Raw genomic sequence first — 22,177 nt, 5'->3', positions numbered from 1 at the left:
ATCAAAGAAAATGGAAAATGCAAAAAGATCCTAACTCAAAATATCCAGGAAATCCAGGACACAATGAGAAGACCAAACCTACGGATAATAGGAGTGGATAAGAATGAAGATTTTTCAACTCTAAGGACCAGCAAACATCTTCAACAAAATTATTGAAGAAAACTTCCCAAATCTAAAGAAAGAGATGCCTATGAACATACAAGAAGCCTACAGAACTCCAAACAGACTGGACCAGAAAAGAAATTCCTCCCGACACATAATAATCAGAACAATAAATGCACTAAATAAAGATAGAATACTAAAAGCAGTAAGTGAAAAAGGTCAAGTAACATATAAAGGCAAGCCTATCAGAATTACACCAGATTTTTCACCAGAGACTATGAAAGCCAGAAGAGGCTGGACAGATGTTATACAGACACTAAGAGAACACAAATGCCAGCCCAGGCTACTATACCCAGCCAAACTCTCAATTACCATAGATGGAGAAACCAAAGTATTCCACGACAAAACCAAATTCACCCATTATCTCTCCACGAATCCAGCCCTTCAAAGGATAATAACAGAAAAAAACCAATACAAGAGTGGGAACAACGCCCTAGAAAAAACAAGAAAGTAATCCCTCAATGGATTATTATTATTAGGATGGAGTAGCCATCCTAATATCTGATAAGATTGACTTCCAACCCAAAGTCATCAAAAAAGACAAGGAGGGGCATTTCGTTCTCATCAAAGGTAAAATCCTCCAAGAGGAACTCTCAATTCTGAATATCTATGCTCCAAATACAAGGGCAGCCACATTCATTAAAGAAACTTTAGTAAAGCTCAAAGCACACATTGCACCTCACACAATAATAGTGGGAGACTTCAACACACCACTTTCACCAATGGACAGATCATGGAAACAGAAACTAAACAGGGACACACTGAAACTAACAGAAGTGATGAAACAAATGGATCTGACAGATATCTACAGAACATTTTATCCTAAAACAAAAGGATATACCTTCTGCTCAGCACCTCATGGTACCTTCTCCAAAATTGACGACATAATAGGTCACAAAACAGGCCTCAACAGATTCAAAAATATTGAAATTGTCCCATGTATCCTATCAGATCACCATGCACTAAGGCTGATCTTCAATAATAAAAAAAAATAATAGAAAGCCAACACTCACGTGGAAACTGAACAACACTCTTCTCAATGATACCTTGGTCAAGGAAGGAATAAAGAAAGAAATTAAAGACTTTTTAGAGTTTAATGAAAATGAAGCCACAACGTACCTAAACCTTTGGGACACAATGAAAGCATTTCTAAGAGGGAAACTCATAGCTCTGAGCGCCTCCAAGAAGAAACGGGAGAGAGCAAATACTAGCAGCTTGACAACACATCTAAAAGCTCTAGAAAAAAAGGAAGCAAATTCACCCAAGAGGAGTAGACGGCAGGAAATAATCAAACTCAGGGGTGAAATCAACCAAGTGGAAACAAGAAGAACTATTCAAAGAATTAACCAAACGAGGAGTTGGTTCTTTGAGAAAATCAACAAGATAGATAAACCCTTAGCTACACTCACTAGAGGGCATAGGGACAAAATCCTAATTAACAAAATCAGAACTGAAAAGGGAGACATAACAACAGATCCTGAAGAAATCCAAAACACCATCAAATCCTTCTACAAAAGGCTATACTGAACAAAACTGGAAAACCTGGACGAAATGGACAAATTTCTGGAGAGATACCAGGTACCAAGTTGAATCAGGATCAAGTTGACCTTCTAAACAGTCCCATATCCCCTAAAGAAATAGAAGCAGTTATCAATAGTCTCCCAGCCAAAAAAAGCCCAGGACAAGACGGGTTTAGTGCAGAGTTCTATCAGACCTTCAAAAAAGATCTAATTCCAGTTCTGCACAAACTTTTTCACAAGATAGAAGTAGAAAGTACTCTACCCAACTCATTTTATGAAGCCACTATTACGCTGATACCTAAACCACAGAAAGATCCAACAAAGATAGAGAACTTCAGACCAATTTCTCTTATGAATATCGATGCAAAAATCCTCAATAAAATTCTCCCTAACCGAATCCAAGAACACATTAAAGCAATCATCCATCCTGACCAAGTAGGTTTTATTCCAGGGATGCAGGGATGGTTTAATATACGAAAATCCATCAATGTAATCCATTATATAAACAAACTCAAAGACAAAAACCACATGATCATCTCCTTAGATGCAGAAAAAGCATTTGACAAGATCCAACACCCATTCATGATAAAAGTTCTGGAAAGATCGGGAATTCAAGGCCCATACCTAAACATGATAAAAGCAATCTACAGCAAACCAGTAGCCAACATCAAAGTAAATGGAGAGAAGCTGGAAGCAATCCCACTAAAATCAGGGACTAGACAAGGCTGCCCACTTTCTCCCTACCTTTTCAACATAGTACTTGAAGTATTAGCCAGAGCAATTTGACAACAAAAGGAGATCAAGGGGATACAAATTGGAAAAGAGGAAGTCAAAATATCACCGTTTGCAGATGATATGAGAGTATATATAAGTGACCCCAAAAATTCCACCAGAGAACTCCTAAACCTGATAAACAGCTTCGGTGAAGTAGCTGGATATAAAATAAACTCAAACAAGTCAATGGCCTTTCTCTATACAAAGAATAAACAGGCTGAGAAAGAAATTAGGGAAACAACACCCTTCTCAATAGTCACAAATAATATAAAATATCTCGGTGTGACTCTAACTAAGGAAGTGAAAGATCTGTATGATAAAAACTTCAAGTCTCTGAAGAAAGAAATTAAAGAAGATCTCAGAAGATGGAAGGATCTCCCATGCTCATGGTTTGGCAGGATCAACATTGTAAAAATGGCTATCTTGCCAAAAGCAATCTACAGATTCACTGCAATCCCCATCAAAATTCCAACTCAATTCTTCAACGAATTAGAAGGAGCAATTTTCAAATTCATCTGGAATAACAAAAAACCTAGGATAGCAAAAACTCTTCTCAAGGATAAAAGAACCTCTGGAGGAATCACCATGCCTGACCTAAAGCTTTACTACAGAGCAATTGTGATAAAAACTGCATGGTACTGGTATAGAGACAGACAAGTAGACCAATGGAATAGAATTTAAGACCTAGAAATGAACCCACACACCTATGGTCACTTGATCTTCGACAAGGGAGCTAAAACCATCCAGTGGAAGAAAGACAGCATTTTCAACAATTGGTGCTGGCACAACTGGTTGTTATCGTGTAGAAGAATGCGAATTGATCCATACTTATCTCCTTGTACTAAGGTCAGATCTAAGTGGATCAAGGAACTTCACTTAAAACCAGAGACACTGAAACTTATAGAGGAGAAAGTGGGGAAAAGCCTTGAAGATATGGGCACAGGGGAAAAATTCCTGAACAGAACAGCAATGGCTTGTGCTGTAAGATCGAGAATTGACAAATGGGACCTAATGAAACTCCAAAGTTTCTGCAAGGCAAAAGACACCGTCAATAAGACAAAAAGACCACCAACAGATTGGGAAAGGATCTTTACCTATCCTAAATCAGATAGGGGACTAATATCCAACATATATAAAGAACTCAAGAAGGTGGACTACAGAAAATCAAATAACCCCATTAAAAAATGGGGCTCAGAACTGAACAAAGAATTCTCACCTGAGGAATACCGAATGGCAGAGAAGCACCTGAAAAAATGTTCAACATCCTTAATCATCAGGGAAATGCAAATCAAAACAACCCTGAGATTCCACCTCACACCAGTCAGAATGGCTAAGATCAAAAATTCAGGTGACAGCAGATGCTGGCGTGGATGTGGAGAAAGAGGAACACTCCTCCATTGTTGGTGGGATTGCAGGCTTGTACAACCACTCTGGAAATCAGTCTGGCGGTTCCTCAGAAAATTGGACATAGTACTACCGGAGGATCCAGCAATACCTCTCCTGGGCCTATATCCAGAAGATGCCCCAACTGGTAAGAAGGACACATGCTCCACTATGTTCATAGCAGCCTTATTTATAATAGCCAGAAGCTGGAAAGAACCCAGATGCCCCTCAACAGAGGAATGGATACAGAAAATGTGGTACATCTACACAATGGAGTACTACTCAGCTATTAAAAAGAATGAATTTATGAAATTCCTAGCCAAATGGATGGACCTGGAGGGCATCATCCTGAGTGAGGTAACACATTCACAAAGGAACTCACACAATATGTACTCACTGATAAGTGGATATTAGCCCAAAACCTAGGATACCAAGATATAAGATACAATTTCCTAAACACATGAAACTCAAGAAAAATGAAGACTGAAGTGTGGACACTATGCCCTTCCTTAGAAGTGGGAACAAAACACCCTTGGAAGGAGTTACAGAGACAAAGTTTGGAGCTAACATGAAAGGATGGACCATGTAGAGACTGCCACATCCAGGGATCCACCCCATAATCAGCATCCAAACGCTGACACCATTGCATACACTAGCAAGATTTTATCGAAAGGACCCAGATGTAGCTGTCTCTTGTGAGACTATGCCGGGACCTAGCAAACACAGAAGTGGATGCTCACAGTCAGCTAATGGATGGATCACAGGGCTCCCAATGGAGGAGCTAGAGAAAGTTGCCAAGGAGCTAAAGGGATCTGCAACCCTATAGGTGGAACAACATTATGAACTAACCAGTACCCCGGAGCTCTTGACTCTAGCTGCATATGTATCAAAAGATGGCCTAGTCGGCCATCACTGGAAAGAGAGGCCCATTGGACACGCAAAATTTATATGCCCCAGTACAGGGGAATGCCAGGGCCAAAAAGGGGGAGTGGGTGGGTAGGGGAGTGGGGGTGGGTGGGTATGGGGGACTTTTGGTATAGCATTGGAAATGTAAATGAGCTAAATACCTAATTAAAAAAAAAAGAAGTTGGACCCCAGAATACCAAATAATCCTATAAAAAATGGAGTACAGAGAGAAAAAAAAAACTCAACTGAGGAACTCCAAATGGCTTTGAAGCACCCAAAAAAATTATTCAATATCTTTACTCATCAGGGAAATACAAATCAAAACAACCCTGAGATTCTACCTTAGAAATGCCTGAAAGGCTAAGATCAAAAACTCAGGTGACAGCAGATGCTGGTGAGGATGTGGAGAAAGAGGAACACTCTTCCATTGCTAGTGGGACTGCAAGCTAGTAAAACCACTCTGGAAATCAGTCTGGTGGCTACTCAGAAAGTTGGACATAGTATTACCTAGTGACCCAGTTATACCGTTACGGGGCATATTCCCAGAAGATGCTCCAACATATAAAAGGTCACATGTTCCACTATGTTCATAGAAGACATATTTGTAATATCCAGAAGCTGGAAGTAACATATGTTCTCCTACAGAGGAATTGATACAGAAATTGTGATACATTTGCACAATGGAATACCACTCAGCTCTTGAAAACTATGACTTCATGCAATTCTTAGGCAAATGGATTGAACTAGAAAATATCATCCTGTGTGAGGTAACCCAATAACAAAAGAACACACACTGGTAAGAGGATAAAAGCCCAAAGCTCAGAATACTCAAGATACAATTCACAGACTACATGAAGCTCAAGAAGAAGGAAGGACAAATTGTGGATGTTTTGGTCTGTCTTAGAAGGGGGAATAACATACTCAAGAGAGGACATATGTACGCAAAATGTGGAGCAGAGACTGAAGGAAAGGCAGAGACTGCTCCACCTGGGATCCATCCCATATACAGTCACCAAACCCAGACACTATTGTGAATGTCAAGAAGAGCCTGTTGACAAGAGCCTGATATAGCTGTCTCCTAAGTGTCTCTGCCAGGGCCTGACAAATACATAGGCAGATTATCACAGCCAATCATTGGCCTGAGTGCCCTTGGGGAATGGAGAAGTTAGAGAAAAAATGGAAGGAGCTGGTGGGGTTTGTAACCCCATAGAAAGATCAAAAATATCAACCAACCAGACTCCCCAGAGCTCCTAGGAACTAGACCATCAAACAAAGAGGACCCATGGCTCCGGCTGCACGTGTAGCAGAGGATGGCCTTGCTGAGCTTCGATAGGAGGAGAGACCTTTGGTCTTGTCCCCATGTAGGGGAATGCCAGGGAAGCTGGGTGGGACTGGGTGGTTTGGTGGGGGAACATCCTCATAGAAGCAAGGGGAAGAGGGAAGAGGGAAGAGGAAAGAGAAAGGGGTTTCTGTTGTGGATAGCCATGGGGCTAATTATATTTGATGTTAAATTTGTTCTCCTGTGAGGGTTTCTGAACAAGGAATGAGTCAGCACTCAGGTGATTTCCTGTAAACCTCTTTCCCACTTTAATTTGTAAAATAAAGGAGAGCTGATGATTGGGCAGATAAAAGGGAAGGTGGAGCAAAAGGGAGGGAGAGGAAGGAGAAAATGGAACCGAGAAAGAGGATGCAGAGATTGAAGAATAAGAAGAAAAGTGGAGTAGAAGCACATGGCCTGGAGAAACCACAAGTTCTAAGGGGTCTCATAAACTGTGGTAGATGGTAGTAAAGTGGTAGATCTGCAAATCTAGGCATACAGCATGTAATCATGTTAACTGTGTTGTGTTTTCATTGCTGGAGCATATTTGGGAGGAGATTTACCACAACAGGCTTCTAGTGAGGAAATCAGGAAAGGGGATAACATTTGAAATGAAAATTAAGTAAAGAAAAAATGAATTCAGGAAATAATCAAATTCTGGGCTGAAATTAGTTAGAAACAAAGAAAACAATACAAAGAATTAATGAAACCAAAAACACAGGAGGCTATACACCAATAATCCAATTTAAAAATGGGGTACAGATCTAAGCAGAATTCTCAACAGAGGAATCTCAAATGGCCAAGAAGCACTTAAAGTGTTCAAAGTCCTTTGCCATTAGAGAAATGCAAATGAAAATGTCTCTGAGGTTCTATCTTATACCCATCAGAATTGCTAAGTGAAAAAACTAAAGAGACAGCACATACTGGTGAGGATGTGGAGCAAGAGGACCACTTCTTCATTGCTGGTGGGAGTGCAAACGTGTACAAACACTTTGGAAATCAATTTGGCCATTCTCAGAAAACTAGGATTTTTTTCTACCTTAAGACCCAGCTATACCACTCTTGGCTGTATACCTAAAAGGTGCTCCAACATCCCATAAAGACACTTGTTCATCTATTCTCATAGCAGCTTTATTCATAAGATCCAGAAACTGGAAACAACCTAGATGTCTCTCAACTGAATAATGGAAAGGAAAAAGTGGTACATTTGCACAATGTAATACTATTCAGCTATCAAAAACAAAAACACCATGAAAATTCCAGACAGATGGATGAAACTTGAGAATGCCATCCTGAGTGAGGTAACTCAGTCCCAAAAGGACATGCATAGTATGTATTCACTTATAAATGGATATTACCCGTGAAATATAGATACCTGCCACAGACCCTCTGGGTTCCTTTGTCTTGCGTGGAACGGGTCTCTGGGTGCAGATGGGCAAGGAGTTGGCGAATGACAGACAGACCAACACTCAAGATTGTGTAGAATCTGAATGTAATTTGTCAAGTTGAGCATCAAACTTTTTATACAGAAGAAAATAGGGAAGTTAGGTGACACATCGGCAAGATAAAATGAGGTTACCAGATGCTTAATGACTCTTACACAAAACAGAGGATTGTAAACACAAAGATTGACAGGAACTGGGCAATAAAACAACTGAGGCAAAGTCAGCCCGATCTAAGGTCAGCTATAGTCTTAGAAGCCAGTTGTGAGGTCTTTACACTCCTAGGTCAATGGCTTTCACACCCAATCATGGCTCTAATTAGGGAGTTCCGCTTTAGCTAACCATCTCTTGAATAATGCAATACTCTAAAACTACAGCCTGATATACTTCCTAAACCATTGTAAATTCCTGTATATGGGAGCAACTTGGCTTTTTATTCTAAGTGATAGTGTAATATCAAAGGCATTTCTGAATGTCATTGAATAGGCAACATTCTTACTGAATTCCAAGCCCATGGTCAGCTCAAGGATTTTCTAGATGTTGGAACACTGGAGAAGACTTAGCTATGTCAGAATTCAATCTTAAAAGGCACTTATAATAAGATAATACTAAAAGAGAGCACATGGATCCATACACCAGACTATTATGGGAATAGGGTATGGGTATGTGGGTTATGAGAATGCCAAATCTCCAAGAGGTGAGTTTCCATGAAACTCTTTGCCTTGTGAGTGCTTCCAGGCTTCTCAGCCTGTCAAGCAGACTTCACTGGAGTGTGCGTGGCAGATACCATGTTACATTCCACAGACCAGAACAGGGAAAGATTGGCATGAGGAAAGTAATTGGAGGTTCAGGATCAGGTGAGAGGAAGGACAGGAGAGATGGCTAGATAGCCATGAACATGACTGGAAATCTGCAATGACAGGGGAGAGGAGGTGGGAAGCATCTTCAGGATGAGATAGAGACCTAGGATAAGGGATGTGTCCAAGAATCAATGGGAGTGACCTTAGCTCTGACTCACTACTTTGGGTATATGGAACATAAAGTGGCCACCTCCTGTAGTTAGGCAGGAACCCCAGTAAAATGATAGAGACATCACTCTACCCACAAGACTTTCAAATTTAATTTTATCCTGCAATAATAATTGCAGGCATTGGGGATGGAGCAGAGACTGGGGGAATAGCAAACCAATAACTGGCCCAACTTGAGGCACATCCCATAGTCAAGCACCAGTGCCTAACACTATTAATGGTACTCTGTTATGCTTACAGACAGGAGCAAGTTGTCCTCTGAGAGGCTCCACCCAGTAGCTGACTCAGACAGATACAGACACCCACAACCAAACAGTGAATGGAGCTTAGGGACTCTTATGGGAGAATAGGAAGAAGAATTGCAGGCCCCCGAATGGATGGGAACTCAGCAGGAATACCAACAGTGTCAACTAACCTAGACCCTTAGCCTCTCACAGTCTGAACCATCAACCAAAAAATATACATAGGATGGGCATAGGTCTCCCTGCACATATGTACCATATGTGCAGCTTGGTCTTCATGTGGGTCCAAGAAAACTGGGATGGGGGGGGGTCTCCCAAAAGCTATTGCCTGTATGTGTAATATGTTTCTCTAGCTTTCTGGGCTACCTTGTCATTGGGAAAGGAATTGCTTAGCCTTTCAGATATTTGAAGTGCCAACATTGGAGGACACCAAGGTGGAACTCCCACCTGCTCAGAGGAGAAAGGGAGACCGGATAAAGGAAGAATTGTGGGAGGGGTTGATTGGGAGTGGACAGTGAACGAGATGTAAAATGAATAAGTAAAGAAATTAAATTAAATTTTTTAAAAATTAAATTAAAATTTAAAAATTTTTGAGCAAAACAAAGGAGTGGGAATAATATTCAAAAAGCTGCAAATCTGTAATTACATTTAGTTAATTTAACATTTTCACTCTGTTAAAAATTTAAATAGCATGAGATAAACAATACTAATCTCTATTAGAAATAATTTGCCCCTTAGGCATTTTCAAACACATATAATGTCTTTTTGGGCTTGTCTGTTATTCTCGTTTCTGTCACATGCAGTAGGTCAGCCTGTCCAAGCACAAAAGCTTGGAGGAAACTTTGACACAAACATACTTGGGGATGTTTGGGCATGACAAGTTCCATCTCCAGAGCCAGCTTTACAGTAAAGTAAAATAATATCAGAAAAAATTTCCAATATTATCCACACCCAAATAACATTTGAATTTTTGTATGACTGAAGCCAATGATCTATATATTCATAATCAGTTTGTCTTTGTTTGCAGATGGAAGTGAAATTTTGAAAACCTTAATAATTATATTTTCTCTTATTATGACATCAAGTTGGAAATAGGATCAGTACTTGTAATCTACAGCCGAAAAACAGAAAATGAAAGCAATATAATCCAAAACAAACAAAGCAAGACTATCCAGGCATAGTAGAGGCAGAACCTAAGAAAAGCCATAAAAATAAGGCACAACCCTCCCAAGAATAATTTCTTTTTCAATCCACAAAGCCAATGAGATTTCCCTACACAGAACAACTTTCCCTCCCTCCCATGGCCACTCTGAGGTTGGGTCCTGGACTCACTGGCTGGCAAGGCTCTGGGGTACCTGGGAACTTAGCAGGGGTTGAGAAGTGAGAAGAGCTTATATTTGTAGTTTTTGCTCATTGCCTTTGAGTCCACTATTTTCCCATTGTTTCAGTCTGTTCCAAATGAAACATTATCATGACTGCATTACTCATTTTCTATACAGAAGAGCCCATGGTGGGAGGAGACATTTGAGATATAGATAAACTTGCAAGTGGCCATCAAGTGGTAGCAATAAGAGAGAATAATATGAGCTGATAATTTTATGGGGGAGGAGCTTCCATCCCTTCCTATGAAATTCTCCAAATCAGTTTAGATACTGAAATAGAAATTTCCAAGTTTAGGACATATGTAGCCCTTTTCTATTGTATATTGATACTAGACTGGTAACTGAGAATACAACAATTTTGAGTGACTTTAGGTCTCCCAAAAGAAAATTTATTGGACTATACTGCAAACAATCTAAGGACCTGTCCTTGGTTATAGATAATTTGAATCCCCACAGTGGATACAGAAACTTGGTGAAAACAAAGGCCAAATCCAGTCACCAGGAGGTGACTGATTATGGTTGCTGATTAAGCCAACAATCCAGACAAATAGGAGTGATATTGTTAAGCTCAGTACCTTCCAAAATCAAAGACTTCATGGCCAGTGGAATGCCAATGGAAGCTTTGTCTTAGCAAATATCAAGGTAAGATTTAGTAGAATAATAGTTGTTTCTTTTTGGTCAGGTTTTGAGATTCATTAACAGTGTTAGATATGGGATTCATATAACTGTCCTAAGTCCCATTGTAAATAGTGTTTTGACTATTCATTGATATTCATGCCATTTTTTCTAATAAATATATACTGCTAGCATGTCAGAGTTGTTGCTGAAGGATTAGTATACAGATAAGATTTATAATTGCTTTTCCTCTGGTAGCATGTATAGTACTTTCTAGCACTATGAATGCCAGCCAATATAGGCAAAACTTCTAATTTAGTATCAATGTGATTTTGAAAATTTTGATATGGTTCATGTCTTTCACCTAAGTACAGACACTTTAACAGTCATTTATTTTTCCTCTGTAATAAACAGGTGAAATATTTTGAACTTTATTAACTTAGCAAATCACTAGCTTCCCCTGACCAAAGGGCTAAGAATGTAAACAAAGACATACTCTGTATTTTGTTGTTGCTGTAGTAAAACAGTCTAATGAAAAAGAACTTGAAGTGAAACTTATTAGTTTAGCTTGTGCTTCTCAGTAACAGTACATTATTCAGAGAGGTCAGGACAAGGACTCAAAGCAAGAACTGAAGCCCAGACCTGAAAGGAATGCTGCTTACTGCCTTGATCCACCTGGCATGCTCTCACTTGTCTCTTTTTCAACCAATCTCAAAGAAAGAGATATTTAAAGACACTAGAAAGTATAGATATCCATGTTCATGGTTTGTTAGAATTAATATTGTGAAATGACCATTTTATAAAACGCCATTTATGCAACTCCATTCAAAATACACATCTCATTCTTGAGAAAAATTGGGAAAATTATCCTAAAATTCTTATGTTACTACCAAAGGGCTTTTGATAGCCAAAATGATCCCAAGCAAAAGTACTATGCTGGAGGGATTACCATTCTAGAACCAAGTTATATTAGGAAGCCATAATAATAAAGACAATAAAGTATTGGAGCAAAACAATCTAGATTAATGAAACAAAGTTGAAGACTCAAACATAAATTTGCTTAACTACAATCATCTAATATTTGGCACAGATGCCAACATTTTAAGCTGGGTAAAAGACACCATCTTCAACAAATGGCACTGGGAAACCTCTATACCTGCATGAAGAGGGAATTGAGATCAATATTTATCACCATGCCCCAAAACCTAAGTTCAAATGAATCAAAAACCTGAATGTGACACCAGAAACAATGAAACTGGTTTTATTAGTCAGGAGTATCTTCTTCCTACCTTCCTTTCTTTCTTTGATTTTTTTTATCTATCATCTATCTATCTATCTATCTATCTATCTATCTATCTATCTATCTATCTATCTATCTATCTATCTATCTATCATCTGTCTATCTATCTGTCTCTCTATCTATCTAGTATCTATCATTTATCTATCTGTCTATCTATCTCTTCATCTATCTATCTACCTACCCATTTATCCATCAGTCTGTCTGCCTGGGTATCTGATGTGTTAAAGGTAAACACTGAAATTATGAGTATCCTGCCTTTATCACCTATTCATTGTCTCCTGTATAATTCTGCTGTTCTTCTCTGGTGCTTATAAAACTAAGGAGAGGTGTGGTGTTGTCTAGATCTATAGAGAAGTCACAAGAGATCATGTTATGACACACGAGTAAAAGTATACACTTAATGACTCAATGTAGACCAAGAAATATTCCCTGCGACGTGTATCTTAATGTAGTACCATAGGTTTAAATTTCTGGGGGATTCTTAAAGTTATTTGTGGCCATATAAGTAATGATTTTGAACAGAAGAAACAAATGTCTACAGTTACACTAACTTTCTTGAGAATTCTATTACAGATATTTATTTTTAGACTTCTTTATAATTATCTTTTCCCCTATTTCAGATTCTTGACTATCCAAGTTCTCGCCCAGCTCCTTAGCACTCCACATGCAGGTATATTTCATCTACTTGAAAGAAATCCCTTCTAGTTATAGACACTAACCCAATTTCTTGGTTGTTTTTTAAGTTTATGTTATCTCTACAGTAATGTATAGTAACTAAATTATTTCCCATTGTTAATGAATACAGCAGATTATATATAACTACACATTCTATTTAGTGTTAGGGAAACAAAATATTCTTCATTTTTAATATCTTCAAAGATAATGTATCAATATGTGTAAAGTAACATGATATGATGTACCTGATAGGTAATGAGTTGGAAACTAAAGGGACAGAAATATTTAAAAGTTGGGGAAAAATGCATCTATGAAACAGAACGGATAATGAGTTTTGTAGACTACATACTCTTCTTCACTTCATTTATCAGTCCTAATAGCTGAATAAAAATGATTAGAGACAGTTATATAATAAAATTTCAAATGTTAGGGACCCGAAGATCACTGTGCCCATCTACATCTGGAGAGATGGGTTTTTATTTAAATGTTGTAAGAACTAAAAATCAGTTTTGTATAGGCACATCTAATTGGAAACTCATTTTAGTATGAGTTATGCCAGAAAATGTAAAATTATTAAATAATTATTACATTAAGTTAGAATAAATCTACTTAATATAGCACACTGCATTTTATGAGTAAATAAATTCTAAGAAATCAAGGAGTTCTCATCTAATCAACTAAGTGGCATTTTGCTGGTTTTTATTTTTAATTTTTTCTTTTTATAACTATTTAATATGTGAGGCATTTTTGCTCTTTTTAGGATAAACTAATAACTATTTAATATGTAAGGATGATGATCTCTAACAGGGTAAAAACACTCAGGCAGTATCCCACAGATGTCCATTGACAAAGTTATAATTCTGACACATCATTGTCTACTTTCATCCATACAGTGTTAATTTAATGCAGATAAAGTGTAAACACTTTTCATCCAATATATAGTGTGCAAGACAAAGAAGGTAATTGATATACCAATGCCTCTGAATGATCAAAACATAAGCAATACAGGTCTATAATCTTTTTGGAAGCAGATATTAATCTAAGTGCTGTATAACAGTGACAAGAACTGGTCCTTGAAAGAGTTAGTGGTTTGTGTATTTAGAGTAGGGAAATTAGAACGGGCTTATATGGAAAAAAGTTAGAGTTCATATTCCTACAGTTTTTATTTCAGACACTATGAAATGTGGTTCTAGATTTTCCAAAGTTTTTCACTCTTTTCAAAAGTCCCAGAAGCCACTGACAAGGGAAGAAATCAGTCTCACAGGAGACCCTGAGGAGTTACTAGGGGCCAGTTTCTGCTTTGATGAATTAACATGATTAGGTTGCGTGTTCTATTTGGAATTCTCTCCTCACAGATACTTCTGTCAGATTGCCCCAAGAAGCTGCTGTTGCTTCTTTCCATCTTACTGTTCCTTATGTGTTTCTACCTGTATTACTGTCTTTCCTGCCTGTAAAGATCCTGTGTGGCAGGAGTCTAAGAGCTGTGAATCCTAAAAATTAAGATAAAGTTGAAAACTTCAGAAAAAAATGCAGTACTTTCTCAAATGAAAGTTTTTCTAATATGTGTTTTTCACAAATATATTCTTCTTCAAAACTCTATACTTCTTAAACCTTTCTGAGTATCTTCATGTATTAGTTTCAGTGGATTACACAATAAAAAACTAAACTAGTTTCTTGCTGGGTTCTGACATGTTGGATATGTGAAATTCAAAAGTATTCTTTGAATTTTATTCTGAAAGATAATTAAGATTATTCAACATTTACTGCCCTATGTGCAAACTACCCAGTGAAACTCAAGCAACAGTTGCTAGAAAAAATAAAACGACACCTTTTAAGACATGATTTAGATATAAAGTGTTTTCAAATTGAGATAGTCTGATATTCCTTTTTAGATTGCTTTCTAATTTTCTTATTTCTATACATGGCTGCAAGCTATAGAAGAAGGAATAACTTGAGATAGAATATGGCATAGTATCTGTGTAATGACAAAGATAATTCTCACAGTATAAATTCCTAGAGTACACAATTACTCATTCAAAGCTTGAATATTTTTGAGGTTCTTCAATTTAAGTCTCTCTATGTGTGTTTGTGTCAAATTTCTGTAATTATTAACACTACTGGCAGTGTTTGAAAAGGGTTAGCATCAATGTATAAGATTTTTTTTTAATAAGGAGAAACTTCATGAAGAATTGAGTAGAAGGAAAAAAACTTCTATAAATGTATGTATCTTCTAAATTTCCCAAGTTTACATGAATCCAGAGCTGTTTTCCATTGTGGCCATAAATTTCATAAACATATAACATGCTTATCCAAGGACAAAAGAAGAAGTTTACACTTCAGTACGTTTTCACGAGTGAATAGTCATTGAGCACATCAAGCAACACAGATATGAGGACCCAGTTTTCTTTCCATACTTCTGTTCAAAGATGAGTAGTGGTGGGCTTCTAAACACAATGTACTAGCATTCCCTGATTAAGGCTTTATATAACTAAATACATATCCCATTTTATAGCATAAGTTATGTAATCTGAATAACTCAAGAAATTCCAGAAATATAGAAAGTATAACTGTTGAAAGCTGAACTGTGATTGAAAAGGCAAGCTAAACTTATTTAAGTGCTTTATTTCTATTCTGTTTCCATTCAGATAACTGAAGGCAACTCTCTTCCAAAGTCAATGAATGAAAGAAATTACTCTCACGTGACAGAGTTTGTGCTGTTGGGTCTGTCTAGTTCAAAGGAGCTCCAGCCTTTCCTGTTTCTCATATTTTCACTGCTGTACCTAGCAATACTGCTGGGCAACTTTCTCATCATCCTCACAGTGACTTCAGACTCACGACTTCATACACCCATGTACTTCCTGCTTGCAAACCTATCTTTTATAGATATGTGTGTAGCCTCTTTTGCTACCCCTAAAATGCTTGCTGACTTTCTGGTTGAACGAAAAACTATATCTTTTGAAGCCTGCTTGGCTCAGATTTTCTGTATCCATCTATTTGGTGGTGGTGAGATGGTTCTTCTTGTATCCATGGCCTATGATCGTTATGTTGCAATATGCAAGCCCCTCCACTACATGACAATCATGAGTCGCCGTGTGTGTATCACTCTGGTCATCATCCCCTGGTTTGTGGGTTTCATCCATACAATGAGCCAGTTGGCATTCACTGTTAACTTGCCATTTTGTGGTCCTAACCAGGTGGACAGTTTTTTCTGTGATCTCCCACTGGTGACCAAGCTAGCTTGCACAGACACTTATTTTGTCAGCTTACTAATAGTTGCAGACAGTGGAGTTCTCACCCTGAGTACATTTGTCTTCTTGGTCATCTCCTACACTGTGGTTTTAATTACTGTTAGGAATCGCTCCTCTGCTAGCATGGCCAAGGCCCGATCCACCCTAACTGCTCACATTATTGTAGTTGTACTATTCTTTGGACCATGCATTTTTATCTATGCATGGCCCTTTAATGGCTATTCAGTTGACAAAGTCCTTGCTGTGTTCTACACCATCTTCACGCCCATTTTAAACCCACTTATCTACACTCTGAGAAACAAAGATGTGAAAGCAGCTATGTCAAAGCTGAGGGATCAGTATATGAAACCTAGGCAGGTTTCTGAACTGATAAGAAATTTTCTCTTTCTGTAAAAAAAAAGGTAAATTACACTATTGACAGCATTTTTGTCAATCCTTAATATATTTCCAAAACAGAACTCATTTTATTTCTAAAGGTAGTTATTTAACATGTGGAGCAATTTAAAAGTTACAACATTAATAAGTTGAACATATTTTATGACAGTTACTATTATTCCAGTTAATTTGTTCTTTGCTGTTCTGTTTTTATTTTAAAAATTAAGATGATTTTAAAATAAAAGGTTGTCTTTTATATGAATGCAACTATGGCATTTATTGAACTGTAAATACATTTTTCCTTGTAAGGTTTGAAAATAAAGTTTATGTTCAATCTATCAAGTAAATTTATTCTTTGTATTGAAAGGAATGCATTTTATAAAAACAGAGTTTAAAACAGCAGAAGATTGTTGCTTTTCTAGTTCTATGTTAATTATATATAAAATAGCTTTTTGAGAACACCATGTGCTGACTCAAACTTAATATTTACTTACAGTATTTTGCATTTAATTGTCACTACATAGGGTTTACTATTTAGTATTAGGCTCTGTAATATTTGGAGGTGTTTTTTATACAAAGAAATCTAATTAAATGGAGATCAATCACAATAGGTAAGATATGAATAGATATCTTGGGAAATACAAAGAGACTATGAATAACATCAGTTCCTGGGACAGATTCTTATATCTCCTAAGACAGGCTATAATACTGCATGGGAAAATAGATTCTTGGATGTTATTGAAGCTTTATAAGAGCCAGTGGTTCTTGTCATCCCTTATTAAATAGCCAGGTTGCTAGAACTACCCATTATTCAGAAACTCATAATTTCCATCAACAAATATAAGAAATTATCATATGTATAATCCTACACCAATTTGGCTGAGGTAAGTTTTAAAGCACCATCAAGTGGTATGTACAAGTATTTCTGAACACACATACTATAATGTTACAAAAACAGTTTTCTCCATTTAGACTTTAAATCCCATGGAAGGATTGCCATAGGAAGTTGGGAAAAAGTGAAATAATTTAATCTTCACCCCCAAAAGAAGTTTTGTATTTATTTATATATGGTAATAAATGAGCTATTGCTATTTTGAAGCTTTACACAGAGAGATCAGAAATGCATGTGTAGAATAACTTTTTATTGGTATATGTACCTATTTAATATTTATCTTTGGATATGGAACTATAATGATATAAAAGTTATTAGGAATTCATAGGTAACAGGAAATGATATTGCAAGTTTACAATATTAGGGTATGTAGAATAACTTTGGGAAACCAGATATAATGAGTGACACATGAAAACAGGTATACACATCAGCACTGTTTTGAATATTTGTTATCCTATCAGTTGTCCTCCACAGAGTAGACAACCAAAAGAAGAAAACAGTTTTCAGTTGGCTGATTTTCTTTGTTCCCCATGTGCACACAAACAAAACGTTCATGAGAAACAACAGGATGCATAATTGAGACTGTAAATGTGTTAAGTGCATTAGGTTCACCATAAGTAAAGTTTATCTGCTCTTGTTACTGCTGATGCCATTTCTTGATCTATGATCAGATGAGATAGGTATCTGAACACTTGCCATTTATAGGGATTGACCTTTTATATCAGATTGATTCTTCCTCAGCTGGCAATGTCTATATTTTACTCTCTTCATCACCTTTCTATTTTTGATCACACATCAATTATTTGGATAACTAATTGACTTAGTTAGGTTTACTTACAATAATTCCATTCTGCAAAGACTCCTTTGTCACAGCACATGTTTTACAGTGATAATGGCAGTAGGAATAACATTAATGTTTATAGTATTGATGGTGCTGTTAAATAACCACATGTCTTAATGAAGGCCAAGAAAAGCTGGCATTTCAACTATACTCTTTTACAGATGATAAATGCAAGATATGATAGGTATAGTGAACTGAAATTTAACATGGGATACTATATTATTAATGACTAAAACATACAACTGCAAAAATGTTGCAAGCCGGCCTGCGGCTCATATGGACTGGGGTTACTCCTGTGAGGCAAACTAGGGCTGAAAAGACAGAAACTAGGCAGTTGAGAGAAAAATGGAGCCAAGTCAAGGTTCCTGATCAAGGCTCAAATGTTTAATAGCAATCTGTGCTTATAAAGGGGGAGATCCCTCCCGCCAATCAATTCTTGGTGCCTGGAACCAGCTGCAGGTGATGACATGCAGGATAGGGTGTAGTTTCCGGAATAACTCAGGGGCCTCTCAGCAGGTAGCAATGTCTTGAAGGAGACCATCAGCTGAACAATAGAGTCATCTAGGCAGAAAGGCTCCACCCCAAGTGATCTCCTTCTTAGTGGCAGCAAGGTAAAGTCTGGATCAGCCTGTTTCAGGCTGGGGGAGGTTACATTTACCCCTGTTTATAATATTAAAAATAGCTGGACTGAGGCATAAAATTTATTTATGCTCTATAGTCCTGCTTGGGAGTTATGGTGGCTGGCGGCCACACCTGACTTAGGAAATCTTAGATCTTCCCGAACCATTCAATTCCGTCATAGATGGTAAATGCAGCTTGTTTGTGTTTATTTTACACAAAACATGGCTCTGTGGTGTATTATTCACAACCATGGCCTCTTGGCATATACCTCTGTCTTAGATTGATATGATTCCGAGATCTGGGTGCCCATCTTTGACTGTCTGGCCCTCATAGCACACCTTATTCCCAATTCAAACCAAAGCCACAATATGTACTTATAATGCTTCTTCGTATAACTGCCACCTGCGCTGTTGGACCCAAGGCTGCATACCTGCTGCAGTCAGGCTGAAGGGCGTTGACTAACCTGCTTGAAAAACAATGGGAGACAGTGAAAAGCAACAGTACAAAAGCTTCTTTGGGGAAGTTCAGGTACTCCAATCAATTGCAAATTAGCAAATCAAGCTTAGACTATGAGCTCCTGGTGTGGGGGAGGTGGCTTTGAGAATTGCAGAAAGGCTTTTACTTCTCAGGGAGTGGAGGCTGTGCTCCAAATTAACTTTGGTGGATAATTAAGATTTTAGCTATCTTCAATAGGAATCTCGAATACTGGAATTATTACTAGACCAGTCCAAGATTGAGTTAGAATAACTGGTCACAATGAGAGAAGGAGAAGAATCACTATAACTCTTTCTTGTGACTAATCTTTCTAAGTCAGATTACATGGTCTCTGATGTTCTATGTCCCATAAGGTTTAAAAAGCTTGAAGCAAGGCAACTTAGCTTGTCCAAACTGGGAAACTGGCAAGCAAAAGTGGGTCAAAAACATATACCCAAATCAGCTTTCTTGTCACTACAGTCAGGGCACTCAGCAAACTCACCTGTCAGCTTGTCACAAGAATTAGCCATCATGCTTCTGCAACATTCTGTGAAGAGAACCTATGCTTTTCCCTTTCCCAATAAGGTAGCTGTTCAGGATCAAGCCATATGCCAATAAGTAGATCCTTTTCATCTCACCTAGACATGATTATGTCTGGTTTTAAAATACTATAAGGCATTCATTAAGTTCTTTGACATCCAAATTTCAAAATTCTTAAAATAAAAGTATGATTTAAATAATGTGCACGGGGATATATTAAATAATGTTCATGGGGATATAATTCCCCCCTTTCTTTGTTTTTCAAGAAGAAGAGTTTTTAAAGTTCCACAATAACTTGTCTTTGAGAATTATTAAATTGTTGACAAAACATCTCAAAAACTTGACTGTTTTAGTCAGTTTTAATGTAACAAGGGCAGTGACTAATTACACTTTCAATTGTTTCTCTTGAAAAGCGGTTGTAACTAGAAAGCTTGAAAAGTTATTAATAGTCACATGTGCATAACTTATTTATTTATTAATCAAAAATAAGAGCATTCATTTGCAGCAACTGATTAAGTATAGGTCCTCAAGAATTAACAACATTATATGGAAACAGGTAGGAACTGAGGACACCAAGAGCAATTTTTTTACAATTTGACATGCACATTCTCCAAAAATACCAAAATATTATCTTAAACCATTACTGTTTTGAATATATAAAGAACAAGATTATATAGCCAATTCTTCTTATGTGAGACCTTAGTCTGCCTGAGGTATAAATCCAACATGGCATTGCCTTAAGAGGTTTTGTCCAGGCAATCCAGAACAATTTATTAAATGTCCAAAAACAGTCTTCTTAAAAGAATAGCAATTTTTCTTATGAGTAGCATAAGCAATTGCAAACTTGAGAATTAATAGCATCTGAGGGATGAACAATTTTAAGCAATTGTAAGCTCTGAGATATATATTGATAAATATACAAATTAAAGCTTGATTATTCAACATTTTAAAACACCATCTACAGCACACAATTTAGTTATCTGTGATGAAGCAGCAGGAAACTCAAAAGAATAAGCATGTGATCCAATTCACATATACTTTTCTCCCATAGAAGGGCTGTTTTTAAACACAGTAATTGGGATGCATGCGTGAATTTATAGAAGGTACAAAAGCATGCATAAAAACATTTTTTAACTTATCTTTAGGATAATGATTGTCAATTTTATTTAAAATGATGGTATACAATAAGCCAAATATCAATATTCTGTAATAACCAAATTGATTGCTGTTTGGAACAAGGAACAGACACTTAGTCAGGTTTTTAAGACACGATTTTTGTTATAGGTTTTCTAAAATATACGAATTTATCTTACAATTCTTTATTAGCACCACAGCAGCCTTTATAGGATGTTAAAACTGCTTGAGGTGAATGCCACCTCGGCCTCACCCGCCTCTGGCCCTCTGCCCAGGCCGTAGAGGCTGAAGCGGCTGAATCGGTTGTAGGCCAGGAAGCCTGAACAAGAGCACCAGAGCACTCTGAGTCCTAGCAGGAAAATACGGCCACCCTCAGTGGGGACAGGCGATGCCCATGGGGGCAATGGCACATGTGACTGGTGCTTCAGGCCCTCCCCTGAGTTAACTACAAAGGCGCTGCTTTCTGGCAGTCTCCCGCACCACCACCATTCATGGAAAGCAGCGTACCCCATGGCCCCACCCCGCAGCAGCCATCAGCCAGCCGGCTCCACATAGGCCAATGGTCGGCCGGGAGGAGAAAAAAGATGACTTTTCAATAATGTTTTCTCTTGCCAAAGAATTGCTGTGGGCACATTTAATAACCATGACTAAAATAGGCAGCTAATATTTAATTACCATTGATTATAATTGATAACAATTATAAAAGCTTTCTTTATTTTTTGCAAAGCCTTTTGTTCTTTGCCAGTTAATTTGTGTCTCACTTAATAGCACCTAACAAAAGCTTAAGTTCTCCTGTGGTAAGTTTAAGGTGAATTCTTAGCCAGCTAACATCTCCTGGAAACTTTTGAAAATAAAATTTTGAAGCAAATCAATTTTTCGTTCTTAGATTTTCTGTACCACAATTTTATAGTATAACTAAAACCCTAAGTATTAAAAAGATGTTGCCTCTGAATCTTTTCTGGAGCAACAGCTACTCCCCAGAACTTAAAAGCTCCTTGTGTGAGAGCAAAGATTTAAAGTAAACTTCCCCTTAAAAGCATTAGCTAATAAAATACTTTTCACTTAGGAAACAATATACACTGAAAGATTCAAACCTTAGCTTCTTGAATTAAAGCAAAGACAACAAGAATTTCTCTTACATGAGGTAAAGCTATATAAGCCATACCTAGAGGCAAAATTTTCCAGTGATTACAAGCTCACTAGAAGCAAACTCTTTACAATTTTCTGGATGCAAAGGAAAAAAACAAACTCTTAAATCTATAATAACTTTACATGAAGTAGGCAATTGCAATGTCCTAATAAATT

General features: G+C 37.4%; 1 protein-coding gene across 2 annotated transcripts; it reads left to right on the top strand.

Annotated features, from left to right (window-relative positions):
* Positions 1 to 15,323: 15,323 nt before the first annotated feature.
* Olfr725 (olfactory receptor 725) lies at positions 15,324 to 21,471 on the top strand. Of its 2 annotated transcripts, XM_017316023.1 has the most exons (2): positions 15,423 to 16,315; positions 21,447 to 21,471. In XM_017316023.1, the coding sequence occupies exons 1-2, from the start codon at positions 15,423 to 15,425 to the stop codon at positions 21,469 to 21,471; spliced, it is 918 nt and encodes a 305-aa protein (XP_017171512.1). The 2 variants fall into 2 exon arrangements, with proteins under 2 accessions (NP_666429.2, XP_017171512.1); NM_146317.2 differs by lacking the exon at positions 21,447 to 21,471 and having other exon boundaries at positions 15,324 to 16,433.
* Positions 21,472 to 22,177: the final 706 nt, after the last annotated feature.

Source organism: Mus musculus, chromosome 14 (assembly GCF_000001635.26).
Source record: "Mus musculus strain C57BL/6J chromosome 14, GRCm38.p6 C57BL/6J".
Taxonomy (NCBI): Eukaryota; Metazoa; Chordata; class Mammalia; order Rodentia; family Muridae; genus Mus; species Mus musculus.
The sequence above is the reverse complement of the archived record's forward strand: the minus strand, read 5'-3'. Positions and strand labels throughout refer to the sequence as shown.